At 34.7% G+C, this 21,350-nt stretch overlaps 1 protein-coding gene across 10 annotated transcripts; it reads right to left on the bottom strand.

Moving 5' to 3' along the window:
• Nucleotides 1–561: 561 nt before the first annotated feature.
• Nucleotides 562–19,637, bottom strand: LOC107463939 (F-box/FBD/LRR-repeat protein At4g26340). 10 transcript variants are annotated; one of them, XM_052253972.1, is made up of 6 exons: nt 19,405–19,637; nt 18,391–19,229; nt 10,256–10,396; nt 2,086–2,235; nt 1,697–1,997; nt 562–842 (listed from the first exon to the last, which is right to left on the bottom strand). In XM_052253972.1, the coding sequence occupies exons 2-5, from the start codon at nt 19,216–19,218 to the stop codon at nt 1,716–1,718; spliced, it is 1,401 nt and encodes a 466-aa protein (XP_052109932.1). In that variant the 5' UTR covers nt 19,219–19,229; nt 19,405–19,637; the 3' UTR covers nt 562–842; nt 1,697–1,715. The 10 variants fall into 10 exon arrangements, 8 of the variants coding, with proteins under 8 accessions (XP_052109932.1, XP_052109927.1, XP_052109928.1 ...); XR_008002637.1 differs by lacking the exons at nt 1,697–1,997; nt 2,086–2,235; nt 18,391–19,229; nt 19,405–19,637 and adding exons at nt 8,588–8,693; nt 9,593–9,894; nt 9,981–10,130 and having other exon boundaries at nt 562–736; nt 10,256–11,415; XM_052253967.1 differs by lacking the exons at nt 10,256–10,396; nt 18,391–19,229; nt 19,405–19,637 and adding exons at nt 2,361–2,501; nt 10,397–11,415.
• Nucleotides 19,638–21,350: the final 1,713 nt, after the last annotated feature.

Genomic DNA, 21,350 nt, shown 5'->3' with positions numbered 1-21,350 from the left:
AGTTGAGTAAAATTACAAAGTTCTTCAAATTAATTAAACCACTATTCCATGTAAATCAATTTTTAATTCCCTCCCGAATACACACACCACTTGTGAAATATTGACTCCAATTGATCGTTACAAACATTAGTCATTAATGATACGTTATTTGAGTGTGGTAAATTTGATTTTGTAAGTCCACTTGAAATAGTCTAATAGTGAAAAATTGAGTAATATACTAATATGTATAAAATCTTAAGAGTTAAATCTCATTCGGCAAAAAAAAAGCCAAAACAATTTTGCAAAGTTATCCACATATAAATTAGAATAGATAAAGCTAAATAATGAAAGGAAACAGAAAATTCTTAATCCCAAAAAAACAAGGGAGGTCAAAATAAAATGTAATTAAGCACCCGCCGAGGGAAAAAATAAAAGGAATAAAATAAGAGAGCAAACTCAACTAAGAGAAATAATGCAGATCACGCAAGAAAATAAACAAAGTTGATTTTATGTTAACCAAACTAATATCATTGATGAATATGACTACTATTTAAACGAAGTTCCAACAAACTTTGGTTTAAGTTATATGACATGGATAATCATAGTTTTGAAAAGCATGCATTAATACTATACATCATATCATTCATATGTATCATAACATACGGTGGATGTTCCTCTAATCCCATTACATCTATTTCCAATTGTCCATTATAGCAAGAGTTAGTTACACATTACTACAAGGCAAGGAAGCTGTCATCTACTCAAAAGTGTTAAATACATATGATGATTTGAGCATTGTAGGGGAAAGGTTGATGCATCCACCCTTCCCGAACCAAAAGAGGAGGGAAGCTTGTGTACCTGATCTTCAATATTCTCACCACCGAAATAGTTAGATTAAACAATAATTCTTGCCTCTTGAATGTCATTTCTATTGAAATTAAAAGCTTATGATTAGCTAAACAATAATCTTTTGACCATAGACTTGTTGCATTGCAAACCAGGCACCGAGATAAATTTCTAGTAATGCTAAAAAGGACTGCACCATGGGAATGATGATATTGGGAAGACAAACAAAACTGGCAAATGCATAATAATATAGGCTGCAATATTGTGCTATGAAATTCTTCAATAAAGAGTTACCTAAAGTCAATTCCGAGTTAGAGAAACCGTTTATTACAAACCATGACATTTAGAGTTTGAATAACTGTTTACATCGAAACAATATATAAAGCTCTACGTGTTAAAACTAAATAAATTAATTAAACAGCAGAGTATATATCAAAGGGCAAAAATATAATACAGTGGAATAGTGGATAACATAACTTTGGCCTTTGGGGATAAAATACTCACAATTAATAAACAATAAACCATTTTACTATATTGCTAATATATTCGTATAAAACGGCCTGTATGTTTTGTGAAACAAACATCAAACAAGTCAAAGATATTTTATTGACATAAAGGAAGAAAGTACAAGCCAATTCCAAAACCACCAAACCAAACCCCAGCAATCATTTGAAGAGCTCATTTTTCAATGCCCAAGGAATCAGACCAGACAAATTAATCCTTATAAAAAGCAATCAAAAGCTTCAACAAATATTTGAGGAACACAAGTGAATAAGTGATATTGACACATAAATTGGACCAAAGATGCAGTCTTTCATTTAAAACTATTTTTAAGGCAAAACACAAAGAGCTAGATGGTGAGAGATTGTACCATATATAATGTTGGCTACTCAGGTAACTTTTAATTTGCATGTTTTGGAGCTCCTGGGTATGGTAGATAATTCCTGGCGGATGCGATGTTTATACTTTAGGCCAAGACTACGATGAGCATGGATTTTCATTGTCTTCAAAATAGGTCCTCTCTCTAAAAGATATGCAACAAATGCATGTTCATCTGCAGAGTCTTGATATCCTTTAAATTCAAAAATCTTGAGATGTGATATAACACAATCAGGATCCTTCATTGGCAGTGTCCAACAATTAGGTTCCTCAGGTTCCACAGTAGAAACTTTCTGGCAACAATAAAGAAAACTTTTCAAAATATGCAAGCAAGTAATGAACAGAAATAGACACACAGCCAAACTAGAAAAGTGATCATACCTCCCGATTATGAAGAGTGAGAACTTGAAGCATATGACAGTTATGAAGCAACTTGATCAGAAATCCGGAGTTGAAATATGGAATTTCAAGCTCTAGATTAAGTAAACGGGAAAATTCTGGCAATTCAAAAGCAGGCGCAACAAGCAAGCACTGTGTGTAGAAGATAAGAAGATAATAAACACAACACATAACTACAATTAAATTCACCAAAAATTGGAATAAGTTACATCGAGTAATCCATTGAATGGACAATGGAATAACGATAAGAATATCACCTCCATAGTGGAAAGTTTCAAGTCCAACAGTTTTGTTTGGCGGAGTGCCTTGAGAAGCTCAAGCATCCAACCAACCTGCTCTTTGTCTTGATCAATATCAAGGTGAGCTTCCACCATGTTTGGATAATTGCTAATTGAAACCTGTAAGCATCTTGCCCATAATGTGATACTTAGGTATTCAAGTAATGGGGTGTCTATCACAAGATCCTCAATATCATTAAGATCTTCTTCGGTGTCATCAGCCTGTATTAAGGTTAAACGCTTCAACGAACCAGGCATTTGGATTACAGGAGGATCGCTCGCATTAAGTGGGAAGGATTCATGTAAAGTGAGCCTGAGATTTTCAAGAGCCCAGCAACCATCTAAAACAAACTCCGGGTCCACATAATTGAGATCTAACTCCAGGTTCTTGAGGGATGGCAAATCAACAAATCCATCATAAACAGTCAAAATCATATGACCTTTCAAAACAAGGGATTCGAGTGATGCACTGGTTAATACCTCTTCAGGCAATTTGATATCCCGATTTCCAAACTCATTGCAAGGGAGAGATAAATCGAGATACAGCTCTTGGAGGTGGGGTCCAACAACAGTATGAATCCATGTTTTGATGGTTCTCTTTTCACCTCTAGGTATATCACAAGCGAGGCGAAGCTTCTTGACATGGGGAGCCTTGCGTTGAGCTAAAACTGCATTGACGAAAGCAATGAATCGATGTGTCCCACCAGGCAGATAATAAGGACTATGTTTACTATTGTCCAAGTCCAAGACTAGAACATCCTTCCAGAGGTGGCGCCACCGGTGAGCGAGGACGCTGGTGGCCATGGCACATCTTGTTGGGAGGAACGAGAGAATGTGGCAAAGCAGGGAATCCGGTAAGCTACTGATTAGGTCTATTTTGGGGGTTCCTGTTCTTGTTGAGTCCTCTTCTTCTACTTTCCTTTGCTTCCGCTTCGGCATTGTCAATTTTGACGACACTACTGAAAATGAAAATGAAGGAATGAATGAATCGATTGAGCTGGATTTGTTGGGGATCGAAAACATTTTCATGCACAGCATAAGTACATGGCTCAGTTAAATAACTACAAACATTCTCATGTGAATGTGTGAATGCTAGTCAAACTACGTGAAATAAAATGAAGAGTTAGTTAGTGGAAGAGGCGTACCAATGGTGTCGCAGCTGATGATGACTTGTGAGTGCGTTACCGTGAAATCTTGAGCTGTGAGTGGTAGATGGCCGGCCAAGACGGTGGTTACTGGTTAGGGTTAGACTTTTTGGATTTTGAGTAAGAGAGCAGAGGGGGGCACCGTGTTGGTGCGTAAAAAGAGTGACAGTGACTATAGGGTGACTTGGGGAGTAAATATACACGGTAGTCCCGAGATTGATCTCATGTACCAAAATCGTTTTTAATTGTATCAATTATGTTTTTGAGATTGGAAAAATTGCACCATAATAGTCTCTGATCCTTTTTCGTTAACGACGCGCTGAAATAGCTTGATGACGTAGACCTTTGATGACACGTGTCACCTCATGATGTTGTGTCGGTCAACGACACGTGACATGCTGACATGAATAGGTATGTCACGTGTCACAATGTTATTTTGTCACTAGTTAGATTATGTCACGTGTCCCAATACTATTTGTCTATATGTCATCCACTATCTCATCGTTACATGTGCACTAAATTAGTCCCTTATTTTACATCAAATGACTCATTTTAGTCCCTGAAATTGAATGTCATGCACCAAATTAGTCCCTTCAACAGTTTTTTCTCATTTTTTTATAAATTTAAAATTTTCAATATTTTTATACACTAATTTTAATTATATTTTTTATTATACATATTTTATAATAAATCTTTTAATTAATAATATTTACTTGTATCATTAGAGTACATGTTAAATAAAACTAAAACTTTATTATTACCTCTTGTGTTTATTTGTATCTGTTTTAATATTGTTCAAATCATGGTTACAATAAGTACTTATATTGATTAATAGTGTAATATATGAAAAAACTACCTAACTAAGTTATAGATAAAATGAATTATTATAATCGACAGTATAAATCTATCTTATTAATTTAGTGAGAAGTTAATTATATGGGAAATCGGACATTCTTAAAATGGATGGGAATAATGAATTTATATTAGTTAATAAGTGCCTTATCAAGTATTCTTAAAATATTTATTAAAGTGTTAAATATTAAAAAATTGTATTAAGGAATATTATTATACTCTTAACTTACACTCTTTATTAAATCAATATCAATATGTCACATAATTCTTTTAATAAAATATTGTAGAAAAATTGTATAATTAAAATTAATATTTTAAAAATATTTTATAAAAACACTTGTATTTAAATAACTTGTGAAAAGATAAAATTAAAATTAGTGTATTCAAATATATAATGAGAATTTTAAATTTATAAAAAAAATGAAAAAAACTAATGAAAGGACTAATTTGGTGCACGGCATTTAATTTCAGGGACTAAAATGAGTCAGTTGATGCAAAGTAAGGGACCAATTTGGTGCACATGTAACGATGACAAGTGGACAAATAGCATTGCAACACGTGGCATAATTTAACACGTAGCAAAATAGCACGGTGACACGTGGCATACCCATCCATGTCAGCATATCATGTGTCATTGATCGACATGTCATCATGAGGTGACACGTGTCACCAAAGGTCCGCGTCATCAAGCCACGTCAGCAGGTCGTTAACGAAAAATGGATTAGGGACTACTATGGTACAATTTTTTCAATTTTAAGGACATAATTAGTGCAATTAGAATCTCAGGAACGATTTTGGTGCACGGCATCAATCTCGAGAACCACTATGAGAATTTACTCGTGACTTGGGTTAAAAATTGGGCTTCAGCTGGGAGAGAATGGTAAAAAACAAAAGGAGTTGGCTTAGAAAAAATGATTCGAGTTTGAGTGACGTTTGATTGTAAGATCAATTTGAATCTTGACGCACCACGTACATTTTTTACCCCAATTCCGTTATTCAGATTCTTCATAGTAAACATTATTTTTACCAAAATATTTTCTTAATAACTAACAATTAACCCACACTCTCTTTCTTTTATTCATTAAAAAATAATCTAAATATACAATTAGTTAACAACTCCTCATTTTTTGGGGTGTCCAAAATTTTATGAATATGATCCGATCTAGTCCTCAACGGTGATATTTATCTGTATTTTACGTTACTACTGTGTTTGTGTTTACTTTACATTTGCCTTAATTAGAGAGAGTGCGAGAAAAACAGAAACGAGAGAAAGAGAAAATCAAAAAAAGAATTGATTTCTAAAAGTAACCATGAGTTTAAATTTGTTGTTACATGATACAATAATTGCTATTTATGCTAGCTTGTTTGATCTCTTTGAACAAAATGTATAAATCATCAACGTTGCTAGCTGCACCAATCATCTTCAAAGTGTGCGAATCCTGTATCTCACAATTTTCATTAGTAAAACTCATTTTACAATGTAATGATGCAGTCAGTTTTGAGACAGAGAAGTTTAAAATTAAAGGATGGAATGAACAATGCATTTGTCAAGTATAAATTGTCAGAAAATACAATGGTCCCCATTATGCAGCTAGTAGTAAGTGTACCATTTGGTAATCTGACAATTATAGGATCAATTTTAAAATAGTTTTAAGAATCTGCCAAGTTATATGATACATAGTCTGTTGCACCAGTATCTATAACCCATGACTTGTGTTTTTGAGTGCAGACATTAGAGCCTTGATGTTTGATTTAAAATTCAAAACATGTACCATTTTACCTTGATGAGGTAAATGAGAATTTTTGGTTGAAATCTGGCTAATGCTATGAACATGATTCACGTCTTGCCTACTAAGTAGTGCCAAAATTACTTCTTTCTGCTCTGGTGTGAAATCAGTGCTTGTGGTGTCACTTCTAACTATCTGATGTTGTTCACTGAGATTCTCATTTTCACCCTCAGTGTTATCAATTGCTGTCATACAATTTAGGATAGATGTAGCTGAATTGTTGTAGCTATGATTATCAAATCTTTGCTTGTAATTAGGTGGATAGCCATGCTTCTTGTAACAATTATCCGCTATGTGTCCAGTTTTGTTGCCAAAGGAACAATGCAGCTTGCTTCGGCCTCCTTCTCCTCTCCCAGCTTGAGACCTGCCTCCTCTACCTCTTCCTCTCCCTCTGCCATGAGAAAGCCCTGCAGTGTTTGAGGAAAAAGACAACACTAGCTAAGATTTTGATGTCTGAGGTAGTGTCCAAGCCAAAGAGCTGTCTCTCTTGTTGAGTAATCATGGATAATATCTTGTTCATACTTGGCAGTTCTTCCATCAACATGATTTGTGACTTGACATTGGAGTATTGTTCACCTAGTCCCCTAAGAAACCTTGTAACTCTATCTTCTTCCCTTTGCATTCTGATAATTCCCAGTCCACAATCACACTTCATCTCACATGCACACATTGGAATCGGTCTAAAATTATCAAGCTCTTCCCATATAGTTTTGAGCTTGGCAAAATATGCAGTAACATTAAGGTCACCTTGTTTAAGGGCATACAATTCCTCATTTAGTTCAGCAACTCTAAAACGATCACCTTGGTAATATCTATGGTTTAAATCATTCCACAACTCATATGCTATGTTGGTCCAAAGAACACTTTGATAAATGTCCAAACTAAGTGAGAGATTTATCCAAGCCACTACATATGTATTACATCTCTCCCATGCCTCAAACATTGAGTCTGTGCTCTCAGGTTTCTTGATGCTACCATCAATAAACTTGAGTTTGTTCTTAGACTTTAGAGCCCTTTCCATAGCCCTACTCCATGTACCATAATTTGCACCATTGAGGGTGACATTAGTGATAGGTATACCTAGATTTTCAGAAAGAAGAAATTTAATAAGGGCTAGCAGGATCTTGACTTGGATGCGACTGCTTGTTGATGTGGCCTTGAATCTGCGCAACTTGATTGAAGAACGCTGTGAATTGCTGCATGTCCATGGTAGGGTTGAAGCCTCCCGATCCGGGACTTGAATTTGGATTTGCATCCATAATCGACAAACCTGATGATTAGATTTGGAGCCTTCCTGTCGATCTCGTTGATCGGAAACTCGTCACTTCACTCTAGAGAAACGATTAAGATCGCAAAGTGACCGAGCTCTCATCAAACTCTGTTGTGTGAGTTCAAGAGAGGAAAAGAAGAATCAAGATGAGAAAGAAATGAATTCTGAGAAGAACGAAGAAAGAATCAAGAAATATCGGCGAAGAACTTGATGAATTAGAGAATGAATCTGCTTCAACTTTGAAGCTGGACCCGTCACTACTTCGATCACAACGATTGGAATCAAAGAACAAGCTACTTTCTCCTCAGTTAGAATTCTTGTGCTCCTCGCTCCACGCTCACCGCACCATGTGAAAAGTTGCGTATGATCATGGTGAGGGGCATACTGAGCCAGAGAAAACTGAGAGGAGAATGAAAAATGAAACTTGCAATAATGATGAGTCACACACATTACAATGCTAACTGCCTGATATATATAGCTAGACAATTCTAACTAACTCCTATACAACTTGACACAACTAATTATGGATAACTAAGGAAGACAAGTGGAAACGTAACAGACTTAACAATAGACAATTCTAACTAACTCCTATACAACTTGACACAACTAATTATGGATAACTAAGGAAGACAAGTGGAAACGTAACAGACTTAACAAGCTAGCATAAATAGCAATTACTATAGACCACTTGTATCATGTAACATTTGTTCACCTGGTCCCGATTTCAAATGCTCATATTTACACTTTCAAATTCTGATCACAAAAGAGAAATTCTCTTGTTCACTATTTTTTCTTTCATATGTCATGTAATTATGTCATTTTCAGATGCTGAAGTAATCCATTTGTCAAGCAAAGAATTTAGCACTAGTTACTTATTATATATTAAAATAGATAATAGATATCGTTTGTTTCCTTATTTGATGGATATTTTTGTCAACGTTCACAAAGTTAATGGAAATCATAGTTTTGAAAATCATGCATTAATAAGGAAAAGAGAGTTTGTAACACTCAAAATCATATCATTCTTATATATCAACTATCAAGTCCAGCAAAATATATGGTGGAATTCCTCTAATCCTATTACATCTATTTCAAATTGTCCATTATAGCAAGAGTTAGTTACACATTACTACAAGGCAAGGAAGCTGTCACCTACTCAAAAGTGTTAAATACATAAAGTGATTTGAGGATTGCAGTGGCAAGGTTGATGCATTTACCCTTCCCGAACCACAAGAGGAAGGAAGCTTGTGTACCCAATCTTCAATATTCTCAGCACGAAATAGTTATATTAAACAATCATTCATGCCTCTTGAATGTCATTTCTATTGAGATTAAAAGCATATGATTAACTAAACATTAAACAACAATCTTTTGACCATAGACTTGTTGCATAGCAAACCAGGCACCTAGATAAATTTCTATTAAAGCTAAAAAGACTGCAACATGGGCTATATATATAACAATTAGGGAAGACTAAAAAGAAAACGGGCAAATGCATAATAATATAGGCTGCAATATTGTGCTATAAAATACTTCGGCAAAAAATTACCTAAATTCAATTCACAATTAGAGAAACCATTTATTACAAACCATGACATTTAGAGTTTGAATAACTATTTACATCCAAACAATATATAGAGCTCTACATGCTAAAAATAAATAAAATAATTAAACAGCAGAGTATCTATCAAAGGGCAAAAATATTATGCATTGGAACATAACTTAGGGGCTAAAATACTCACAATTAATAAACAATAAACCTTTTTACTGCAAGTTTGTCTTGTGAAACAACCACAAAAAAGTAAAAAAACATTGTATTGTGAAAATTATGCATATTCTAATTTCTAAAGGGCAAAACTTCTGTATGTTTTGCAAAACAAACATCAAAGAAGTCAAAGAAGTTCTATTGACATTGAGGGAGAAGGTACAAACAAATTCCAAAACTACCAAACCAAACCCCAGCAATGATCTGAAGAGTCATTCAAATAATCCGATCAGACAAATTAATCCATGTAAAAAGTAATCAAAAGCTTCAACAAATATTTGAAGAAAACAAGTGACATTGACGCATGAATTGGACCAAAGATGCGGTCTTTCATTTAATACTAATTTTAAGGCAACTCAAGAAGAGAGAATAGAGACGGTGAGAGATTGTACCATATGTAACTGTTGGCTACTCAGGTAACTATTAATTGGCATGTTTTGGAGCTCCTTGGTACCATAGATAATTCCTGGTGGATGCGCTGTTTATACGTTAGGCCAAGACTAGGATCAGCATGGATTTTCATTGTCTTCAAAATAGCTCCTCTCTCTAAAAGATATGCAACAAATGCATGTTCATCTGCAGAGTCTTTATATCCTTTAAATTCTAACATCTTGAGATGTGATATAACACAATCAGGATCCTTCATTGGCAGTGTCCAACAACTAGGTTCCTCAGGTTCCACTGTGGAAACATTCTGGCAACAGTAAACAAAACTTTTCAAAATGTGCAAGCAAGTAATGAACAGAAATAGACACAGCTAAACTAGAAAAGTGATCATACCTCCTGATTATGAAGAGTGAGAACTTGAAGTATATGGCAGTTATGAAGCAATTTTATCAGAAATCCCGAGTCGAAATAAGGAATTTGAAGCTCTAGATTAAGTAAACGGGGAAATTCTGGCAACTCAAAAGCAGGAGCACCAAGCAAGCACTGTGTGTAGAAGATAAGAAGATAATAAACACAACACATAACTACAACTAAAATGCACCAAAAACTGGAATAAATACATCGAGTAATCCGTTGAATGGACAATGGAATAAGGATAATAATATTACCTCCATAGTGGAAAGTTTCAAGTCCAACAGTTTTGTTTGGCGGAGTGCCTTGAGAAGCTCAAGCACCCAACCAACCTGCTCTTGGTCTTGATCAATATCAATATGAGCTTCCACCATGTTGGGATAATCGCTAATTGAAACCTGTAAACATCTTGCCCATAATGTGATACTTAGGTATTCGAGTAACGGGGTGTCTATCACAAGATCCTCAATATCATTAATATCTTCTTCGATGTCATCATCTTGTATTAAGGTTAAACGCTTCAACGAAACAGGCATGTAGATTTCAGGAGGTTGGCTCGCATTAAGTGGGAACGATTCGTGTAAAGTGAGCTTGAGATTTTCAAGAACCGGGCAACCAAGTAAAACAAAGTCTGGGTCCACATAATTGAGATCCAACTCTAGGTTCTTGAGGGATGGCAAATCAACAAATCCATCATAAACAGTCAAAAACACATGGCCTTTCAAAACAAGAGACTCGAGTGATGCACTGGTTAATACCTCTTCAGGCAATTTGATATGTCGATCCCCAAACTCATTGCAAGCAAACGATAAATCGAGATACATCTCTTGGAGGTGGGGTCCAACAACAGTACGAATCCATGTTTTGATGGTTTTCTTTTCACCTCTAGGTATATCACAAGCGAGGCGAAGCTTCTCGACACGGAGAGCCTTGCGTTGAGCGAAAACTGCATTGACGAAAGCAATGAATCGGTGTGTCCCTCCAGGTAGATAATAAGGACTATGTTTACTATTGTCTAAGTCCAACGCTAGAAGATCCTTCCAGAGGTGGCGCCACCGGCGAGCGAGGACGCTGGTGGCCATGGCACATCTTGTTGGGAGGAACGAGAGAATGTGGCAAAGCAGGGAATCCGGTAAGCTACTGATTAGGTCTATTTTGGGGGTTCCTTTTCTTGTTGATTCCTCCTCTTCTACTTTTCTTTGCTTCCCTTTCGGCATTGTCAATTTTGACGACACTACTGAAAATGTAAATGAAGGAATGAATGAACCGATTGAGCTGGATTTGTTTGGGATTGAAAACCTTTTCATGCACAGCATAAGTCTAAAGAAGGAATAGCGGTTAGGGCTGGCGATGGCAACGGAGAGGGTAGAACAGGATTTGAACTCTCCTCAATCCCTACCACTGCCATGTACATTGAATTTTCTTTTAAATTTTATTTTAATTCTTTGGTTGAAAATCTCGCAATTTTAATTTAATAAAATTAAAAAAATCATAAAAATATAAATAATAGAATCATTAAATTTTTAATAAAATTAAAATAACACAAATAAAAATAAATATTTTGTCATTTATTTTAGGGCAATTTACTTAAATAAATAGAATGAGAGATTTCTTTATCTAAATGTGCAAAACTGTTTGTTGTTACGTGGATGTGCAAAACTCCATTTCTATGTAATCCGTGGCAACCCACCACGATTTCAAAACATGCATAAACCGTGGCAGGTCCCAGCGGATTAGGAGCAAAATTTTTTGAGTGTAAACCGTGGTAGGTCACCACGGTTTACGAAGAAAAAATGGCAAGCATAAACCGTGGAGAGTCACCACGGTTTATGAGGAAAGTTTGTTGCACATAAAATCCCTGTTGGTTTCCACGGTTTACTATGACGGGAAGTCTATATATATGTGGGTGATTCAAGCTCCATAAGAAATCATTCTCACAATGGCTAGTGAGGAAGAGAGTTTTCTTGCCCTGGTGCATTGCTCTGGGAAAATAAAAAAAAAAAGCAAAAGCCAAGGTGTGAAGTTCACCGACAGAGAACCACTAAGTATTTTTATCAGTTCGTCGATGAGTTTGTCAGATTTGAAGAACAGCATCTTGGAGAAGTTTGGCGTGTTGGGTTGCAAGTGGGTGAAGAAACTATTCTACAAGATTCCCATGGCGGTTGTCTCGACCGGTGTTCAGTATGAAACCTTTGCGGTTAAGGCTGGTGAAGATATTAGGGTTCTGTTCTACTGTGTAAGGAGTTTTCCGGAGATCAGAATCCATGAGTTGTTCGCGAAGTTGGAGGTTGGTGTCGATAGTTCTTGGGCATCCGCTCCAGTTCCTTGCCCAGCTTCCGCGGGTGGTGCATCTAGTTCGATGCCTGCGGTCAGACCGTATCTTCTGCCGGTTCAATCACCTTCGTTTGCGGCTAATTTAGACCGAACGGAAGTTGTTGGTTCTGTACCTTTGGAGAATGCAGCAGTCATTGAGCCTCCCAACGTTGTGGGCACCGGTGGTGGCCTCGTACCTTATATCGAAGACTTTGGTGGACCTGATCAAGTAGAGAATGCAATGCGTGACGATGAGTCTGACCAGGAGCCTGTTCATATCGATGGTGACAGCGACGATGACACAGGTGGCGCTCCACATGCGCAACATCGGCCTTCAAGTTCTGGTTCTCATCAGTACCCTCCACACTTCTCCACACTAAACTTGGAAGCTCTTGGTCAACAGGAAGACAGTGGTAACAGAGTGGGAAGATCTTCTACAGAATTTGAGATTGGGCAATCATTCCAGAGTAAAGATGAAGTTGTGCTAAGTGTAAAGGACTATAGCATTCGGCGAGATGTTGAGTACAGAGTCATCGAATCGGATCATTTGAAGTATCATGGAAAATGCAAGGAATTCGGCAAGGGTTGTACTTGGTTGATTCGTGTAGTGCTTCATGCACGAAAGGGGACTTGGGAGGTTAGGAGGTACAACGGGCGTGGGTATACACGCACGGTCTCATCAGTAGCATCTGCAGGGAGAACCCGGAACCTCTCGTGGAACCATGTGTAGCACACTGTCATCTGCTTGACTTTACTCTGTGGAGGTAACTCCCCGAACAACTCCCGAAACCACACCCATGCTGGTCTACCGTGTTCCATCAGATTCTCAAACTCAGTCAAGCACCAACTAACGGGCGCACCATCAATCGGCAAACCCAGCTGATACGCATCATCCTGTAAAGTAATGGTGCACTCACCAAACGGCATATGGAATGTGTAGGTCTCCGGACGCCACCGCTCAATAAATGCGCTAAGGAGAGACTCATCAACCCAGAACCACTGACTGTTTAGCCTAGCAAGATGATACAAGCCCGCAGTCTCCAGATACGGTATAATCCGGTCAAGTAAGGGCATATTCTGCTGCCGCCTAACGGCGGTAATAACCCTACTAGGCTGCAAAACGTGGGTAACAAAATCCCTTAACATACAACCATTACAAACAACACCAAACATAGTTTTCGTAAAATTTATTAGACTCGTCACATTAAATTCATTGATTCTCTTATTGTCTAATAAATAGTGAAGCTAAGAATACTATGCACTCATTACAACAAATTAACAATATAAATACAGAAAAAAATATCTTTAAATAAAATATTAATATTTATAATAAAATATTGTACAAAAATACTATTAACCACACTAAGAAGATAAATAAGCATAATAAAATATGTATTACTAACAATACCGATAATAATATTAACATTTGCGTAGACAATATTAATAAACGGCTCACATTCTTATTGACAATAACCATAATAATATCAATATTTATATAAATAATATTAATCAGAAACACAATACAAATAAACATAATAAAATATTTTTACTAACAATATTCCTAATAATATCAATTGCTATATTAGAATTAATTTTAATAACAATAATAATAACAATAATAGTAACTAACCTCTTCCTCGATATATCCTGCCACGTGAGCGATGCCATTTAGTCGGTACAAGCGATCCTCATCCTCCATTGGCTCCACCACCCACTCCTCCTTCACACCTCCAAACTTTTCCCAAATCCTCTCAACACTACAACAACCTCCTTTTTTTTCCCTGATGTCTCAAATGATCCGTCCCTGCCTTCAGCGGATTACTTATATATGTACACACACATAAACCGCGGTGGGTTACCGGATTTTATGTGCAACAAACTTTCCTCATAAACCGTGGTGACTCTCCACGGTTTATGCTTGCCATTTTTCCTTCGTAAACCGTGGTGACCTACCACGGTTTATACTCAAAAAATTTTGCTCCTAATCCGCTGGTACCTGCCACGGTTTATGCATGTTTTGAAACCGTGGTGGGTTGCCACGGATTACATAGAAATGGAGTTTTGCACATGCACGTAACAACAAACAGTTTTGCACATTCAGGTAAAGAAATCTCCCATTCTATTTATTTAAGTAAATTGCCCTTTATTTTAATTTTAAATTTTTACAACATTATTCTTTAAATAACAAACGTAATAAATTAAAAATTTAAAATATCAACTCAGTAATTATTTTGAGTTTTTTATAAAAAAAAGTGCGAGTTTAATACCTACTTTTTTTACTATACATATAATTTTTAAATATATAATAGATTAGGAAATTCGTGTAGAATAGGATAATATATACCATGAATTCGCATTCTACCATATCTACGACAAGTTAGATATTTTCGTATAGAATATACGTTGCCAGTCCTAATAGCGACATTTAACATTCTAAGTGTTTTTAGAAAATTTTTTAGCACAAAAAAAGAATTTTATTCTATTGAAAAAATAATTTATTTTTATTTAAAATTTAATTTTAAAAATTCTCAAATAAATGAATATTATTAATTTTTATTTATTCTAAAACAGAAAAAAATCATTCTTTTTAACATTTCAAATAAGTTCAAAAGTATATATATATTATATCGGTCTCTATAATTTTATCTAATTTTTAATTAGATTTTTATATTTTTTTCTTTTTAATTGAGTCCTTATATCATATCAAATTTTATAATTAAGTCTACAAAAATATTAAAATTAACGAAATATTTTATTAAATAAGATGAATATACCTAACACTAGGAATATTCAAATCCGAACTGAACCAAATTAAACAGCTCATACAATCCAATTCAAACCACACAATGCGCTAAAAAATTAATTGTTGTAATATTTACAATTTTACTTATAATATAGGTTCTATTTGTTATGCATTTTTATATTATTCATGTATTATTATTATTTAATAAATATTTTATGTTTAAAATGTAATTTATTTATTTATTTATTTTAATTAATCTATAATTTTATTTCTATTGTTATGTTATCATTAATTTTTTAAGATATTGTTGAAACTTATTATGTCATTGTTAGTTATTTAAAATTTGATGTTGAGACTTGTTATATATATTTAATTTTTTTAATTTACAAAACTGCAAATCCAATCCAATCCAAACTGTTTGAAATTGGATCGGATCGAATAAGACTTTTTTAAAAAAACCATCCAATCCAAACCGCATTGCAAATAAAATTAGCGTTTCGATCAAATGAGTTTTTGACTCAAACCCGATCTAAACTGCACCGCAAACACCCTTACCTAACACTTGACAGAATATTTTATATATTAATTCTAACGTTTTTATCACGATAGAGACTTTGTGTATCCGTCGAACAAAAAAAACCATTACATACACCCATGAAAGATGACTTTTTTGTGACTGAAATATTCAAACCCTAATTTTGTTGTTAATTTTTTAATAAAATTTTTAAATTATTCCACCACCACACTATCTTTTCTTTTCCAAATTTCAAATTTTTATACTGTATTTGTTTCTGAGAACAGGATATGACAAGACACTGAGAACAGGATAGGACAAAACACTGATAGACAGAAACACAAATTTTTGTGTTATTGTATTCTGTTTGGTGATAAACTAGAACAAATTATGAAAATCTAATTTATTCTCATTTTTTTCATTAAAAAAATTTGAGATGAAAAATATAATAATAAAAAATATAATTATGAAAAATTAACAAAAATAATAAAAAATAAGTTGTGTCACTTATTAGTGTCCTTGTATCCTTCCTAGCATGATGGATACAAAATACATTAATTTATCTAAAATACACTAATTTAGTGTCTCTGGACATACTGTCTCTATCTATGTCTCCTCTGTCAAATATGATTTTATGTGTCCTATCTCTATAAACAAATGTAACCCTTCATTGCCACCATCTTAACTATATTTTCTTTTCTTTGCTACTCCACCACCACTAGCACCATAACGACATTGACGTCAACTACCTCAATAAATCTACAGTTATGTTGAAACAGAACAAAACAAAAGAAAGCAAAACTTGGATTCAGTGGAAAGATGGAGCTCACGACGGTTCTGGACAACGACTTCAGCAACGACAGCAACATCTCCTAGATTTATTGTCACCTTCTTTTCCCTCAGCGACTATCTCCTCAGCAGACAGTTATTTCAGTTTCATACAAAAATAATTAAAAAATACAATAAAACAATAAAAAAAACTCATAATTATAAACATTATTCCAAATTACAGAAACTCAAAATTATCAAAATTAAGTATTTAATAAAAGAAAAAATCGAACAAGCATTGTGTTAATAATATTTCTCTGCTAATGTTTTGACTATTATACCCTCTCTTGTTCACTATTTTTGCTTTCATATGTAGTGTAATTAAGTCATTTTAACATTAAATATACGTGTCATGTGCTAAAGCCTAGCACTAATTACTTATTATATATTAATAGAGAAGGGTCAGCCGCTGGCTGGTGGATTGCTGCATGCATAATGTGAGATTTGAACTCCCGACACTTGTTTAAGCGAACGAATGAGCTGACCACTCGACCAATCCAAATTGATTACATAGGCTGCAATATTGTGCTATAAAATACTTCCGTAAAGAATTACCTAAATTCAATTCAAAGTTAAGAGAAACCATTTATTACAAACCATGACAATTAGAGTTTGAATAACTATTTACATCCTTCCAACCAAAAAGAAACTATTTACATCCAAACAATATATAAAGCTCTACATGCTAAAAGTAAATAAAATAATTAAACAGCAGAGTATATAATCAAAGTAAATAAAATAATAAAACAGCCAAAACTTTCCATAGAATTTTGTAATTAATCTTTGGCTACCTAACATCACTCTTTACTACATTGCTAATATATTCGAAAAAAACGAACGGTATGTTTTGAGAAACAACCACCAAAAGAGTAAAAAACATTGTATTTGTGAAAATTATGCATATTCTAAAGGGCAAAACTTCTGTATGTTTCGCGAAACAGACATCAAAGAAGTCAGAGATATTCTACTGACATCGAGGGAGAAGGTACAAGCAAATTCCAGAACTACCAAACCAAACCCCAGCAACGATTTGAAGAGTCATCCAAATAATCCGATCAGACAAATTAATCCAAGTAAAAAGTAATCAAAAGCTTCAACAAATATTTGAAGAACACAAGTGACATTGACGCATGAATCTAAGGCAAATCAAGAAGAGAGAATAGAGATGGTGAGAGATTTATCATATATTCATATGTAACTGTTGGCTCTTCAGGTAACTTTTAATTGGCATGTTTTGGAGCTCCTTGGTACCGTAGATAATTCCTGGTGGATGCGCTGTTTATACCTTTGGCCAAGACTAGGATCAGCATGGATTTTCATTGTCTTCAAAATAGGTCCTCTCTCTAAAAGATATGCAACAAATGCATGTTCATCTGCAGAGTCTTTATATCCTTTAAATTCAAAAATCTTGAGATGTGATCTAACACAATCAGGATCCTTCATTGGCAGTGTCCAACAATTAGGTTCCTCAAGTTCCAATCTGGAAAATTTCTGGCAACAATAAACAAAACTTTTCAAAATATGAAAGCAAGTAATGAATGGAAATAGACACACAGCTAAACTAGAAAAGAGATCATACCTCCCGGTTATGAAGAGTGAGAACTTGAAGCATATTGCAGTTATGAAGCAACTCTATCATAAATTCAGAGTCGAAATATGGAATTTCAAGCTCTAGATTAAGTAAACGGGAAAATTCTGGCAACTCAAAATCGGAAGCACCAAGCAAGCACTGTGTGTAGAAGACAAGAATATAATAAACACAACACATAACTACAATTAAAATTCACCGGAAATTGGAATAAGTGACATGGAGTAAGCCGTTGAATGGACAATGGAATAACGATAAGAATATTACCTCCATAGTGGAAAGTTTCATGTCCAACAGTTTTGTTTGGCGGAGTGCCTTGAAAAGCTCAACCACCCAACCAAACTGCTCTTGGTCTTGATCAATATCAAGATGAGCTTCCACCATGTTGGGATACGCTAATTGAAACCTGTAAGCATCTTGCCCATAATGTGATACTTAGGTATTGGAGTAACGGGGTGATTATATCAAGTTCATGAATATCATTAAGATCTTCTTCAGTGTCATCAGCCTGTATTAGGGTTAAACGCTTCAACGTACGAGGCATGTGGAGTTCAGCAGTATCCCATGACTTAATTGGGAATGATTCATGTAAAGTGAGCTTGAGATTTTCAAGAGCCCAGCACCCGCATATAACATAGCTCGGGTCCACATAGTCCAGATCCAACTCTAGGTTCTTGAGAGATGGCAAATAAGGACATCCATTTCCTCCATAAACAAGTTTAACCATCAAAAACATACGACCTCTCAAAACAAGGGACTCGAGTGATTTACTGGTTAATACCTGTTCCGGCAATTTGACCGTTCCACATTCAATGTGGCGATGGAGACATAAATTGAGATACAGCTCTTTGAGGTGGGGACCAACAACACTACGAATCCATTTTTTGAGGGTTTTCCTTTTATCTTCAGGTATTTCGCAAGTGAGGCGAAGCTTCTCGACATGGGGAGCCGTGCGCTGAGCGAAAACAGAGTCGACGAAAGCAACAAATCGATGTCTCCCTCCGGGCAGATAATAAGGACTCTCTTCACTATTGTCTAAATCCAAGACCAGAAGATCCTTCCAGAGGTGGCGCCACCGGCGAGCCAAGACGCTGGTGGCCATGGCACATCTTGTTGGGAGGAACGAGAGAATATGGAAAAGCAAGGAATCCGGTAAGTTACTGATTAGGTCTATTTTTGGGGTTCCTGTTCTTGTTGATTTCTCTCCTAATTTCATTTGCTTCTGTTTCAGCATTGTCGACGCTCCTGAAAAATCAAAATGAAAACGAACGAACGAATTAATTCTGCTGGATTTGTTTTTTATTAAAAACCTTTTTCATGCAGAGATGAGAGTAACACGACTCAGTTAAATAACGGTACATTCTCAAATGAATAAATGCTAGTCAATTATCGTCAAATAAAAATGAGTAGTTAGGCATACCAACAGTCTCGGAGCTGATGATGACTTCTGAGTTGTGAGTAGGTCTGTTAGAATTAGACCGTTTACTGCAGAATCTTGAGCGGTGGCGTGGTGGTTGCTTGGCTGTCGAGAAGGCCGGTCGCAGAGGTGGTTAGGGGACTGGGGACTTGTGTGCCTGTCTGTGAGAGACTGAGAGGAGAAAGGGCGCCGTGTTAGTGCGTAAAAGGAATGGGGTGGCTTGGGTTAAAATTTAAAAGCTGGGTTTCAACAGGTTGGGGATGGTAATCTAAAAAATAAAAATGATCCCAACCGAGTGATCGACGGTGATGTTTAAATTTGAATCGATCCAAATAAAACCTCATCTAATTGGATCAAATCTAAATTTGAAAATCCACCAATATTACACTAAATTCAATTAGATTGAAAATAAAGCAAAAAAATATAAAAAAAAGTATTAAAATATTTGAAATTACACTGTACTCTTTTAATTATTAAAAAATTTGAAAGAATTTATTTTTATAAGTATTATTTTATTATTAAATTTAACATATTATTTATAATATTTTTAACAATAATACTACATTATCTTTCCAGCCATTTTATTTTGGCTTAAGAAGCCGCACATTCCACCACTTTCTCGTTCATTTCCAATACTGATCGGGAAACACCATGAGCAGTTGGATGTTAAAGTCTAAAATTCGAAGTGAAATTTTGGATATTTGAGAATCGCCCTCAATACTTCAGTGTAAGTTCGAAATATTTTTATAATTAAGTCTAATCAAATTTACATAAACCTAATAAAAAATTAATATATATATATGCATCATGCTTCTCTTTTTCTTTATTTTTTTAGCATAGAAATTTTTGTATATACTATATAGTACAAAAAAATTTGTTGAGAATATATATTTTGGTTTGTGATTCGGTGGTGTTATAGATGTGTAATCTTTTTGTTAGTTGAATTTTAATATTTTAAATAATATAGTCCTAAAAAAATTTTTATATTATATACCAAAATTTTTGTATTATACTTATTTTGTTAATTGAATTTTAATATTTTTAATATGTGATTTTTTAAAAATTTTGGTATTATATACAAAAATTTTTGTGTTATGTACTAAATTTTTTTTTAATAATTGTGTTATATATATAATAATGATAACGAAAGAGGATGAAAAAAAATAAAACAAAAGAAGAAAAATAAAAAAAGTCGACATTATTAAGAAGAACCGCATAGAAGAAAAAAAAACACAATGATGATATAAAGAAAAAGAAGAAGTAAAAGAAGAAGAGTATAATAATGATGATAATAAATTATATTTTTTACTTATAAGTCATACAAGTTGGGTCAAATCCAATAAAAAGGATGCTCACCCATATGAGTGTATTAACACGCGCCTTCAACACGCGCGCTATCCAACAGTTTTCATAGTGCGCTCACTCACCATTATGAAAAACGCTTCTTCTTTTTACTCGAACAAAGCCACAATTGTCTTTTTTTCGCGTTCCTTCTCCTCCTCCTCTTCCTTTTTTTTTCTTTTTCTTTGTGTTTTTTCTCCTTTTTCTTCGCGTGTTTCATCTTCATCATCGTTTTTTATTACTGTTGTTGTTGCTGCATTTTTTTTCCTCCTTCTATTTCTATTGATTTTGCAACATCATGAATTTTTTTCTTTATTTGATTTTTTCCTCCCAAAAAGAATTATGAGAATATAAAATAAGAAGATGAAGAAGAAGAAGCAGCAGAAGATGAGGAGGAGGAAGAAGAAGAGTTTTGAATTATGCAGAACTTATCAGCACACATACACAAAAAATTCTTAAATAGTATACCAAAATATCTTCGTGTTACACTCAAATTTGCTGCAAATATTGAAAAATATTTTTTCTAATGCTGCATTTTTTTGTTTTTTGTTTATTTCTTTCTTTTTTTAGTTGAACAAATGTAAATTCATCATCTTTCAAGTAATTTT

This window comes from Arachis duranensis, chromosome 9, assembly GCF_000817695.3.
Source record: "Arachis duranensis cultivar V14167 chromosome 9, aradu.V14167.gnm2.J7QH, whole genome shotgun sequence".
Lineage (NCBI taxonomy): Eukaryota > Viridiplantae > Streptophyta > Magnoliopsida > Fabales > Fabaceae > Arachis > Arachis duranensis.
This window is presented reverse-complemented; position numbering and strand designations above follow the sequence as displayed.

Excerpts from the sequence above, each read along its gene's own strand:
- LOC107463939 (XM_052253967.1), bottom strand. The coding sequence starts at position 11,314 with ATGCTGTGCATGAAAAGGTTTTCAATCCCAAACAAATCCAGCTCAATC. Across the intron at positions 2,236-2,360 it reads TGAAACTTTCCACTATGGAG|TGCTTGCTTGTTGCGCCTGC; the intron begins GTGATATTCTTA and ends TTCTACACACAG. Across the intron at positions 1,998-2,085 it reads TCACTCTTCATAATCGGGAG|AAAGTTTCTACTGTGGAACC; the intron begins GTATGATCACTT and ends TATTGTTGCCAG.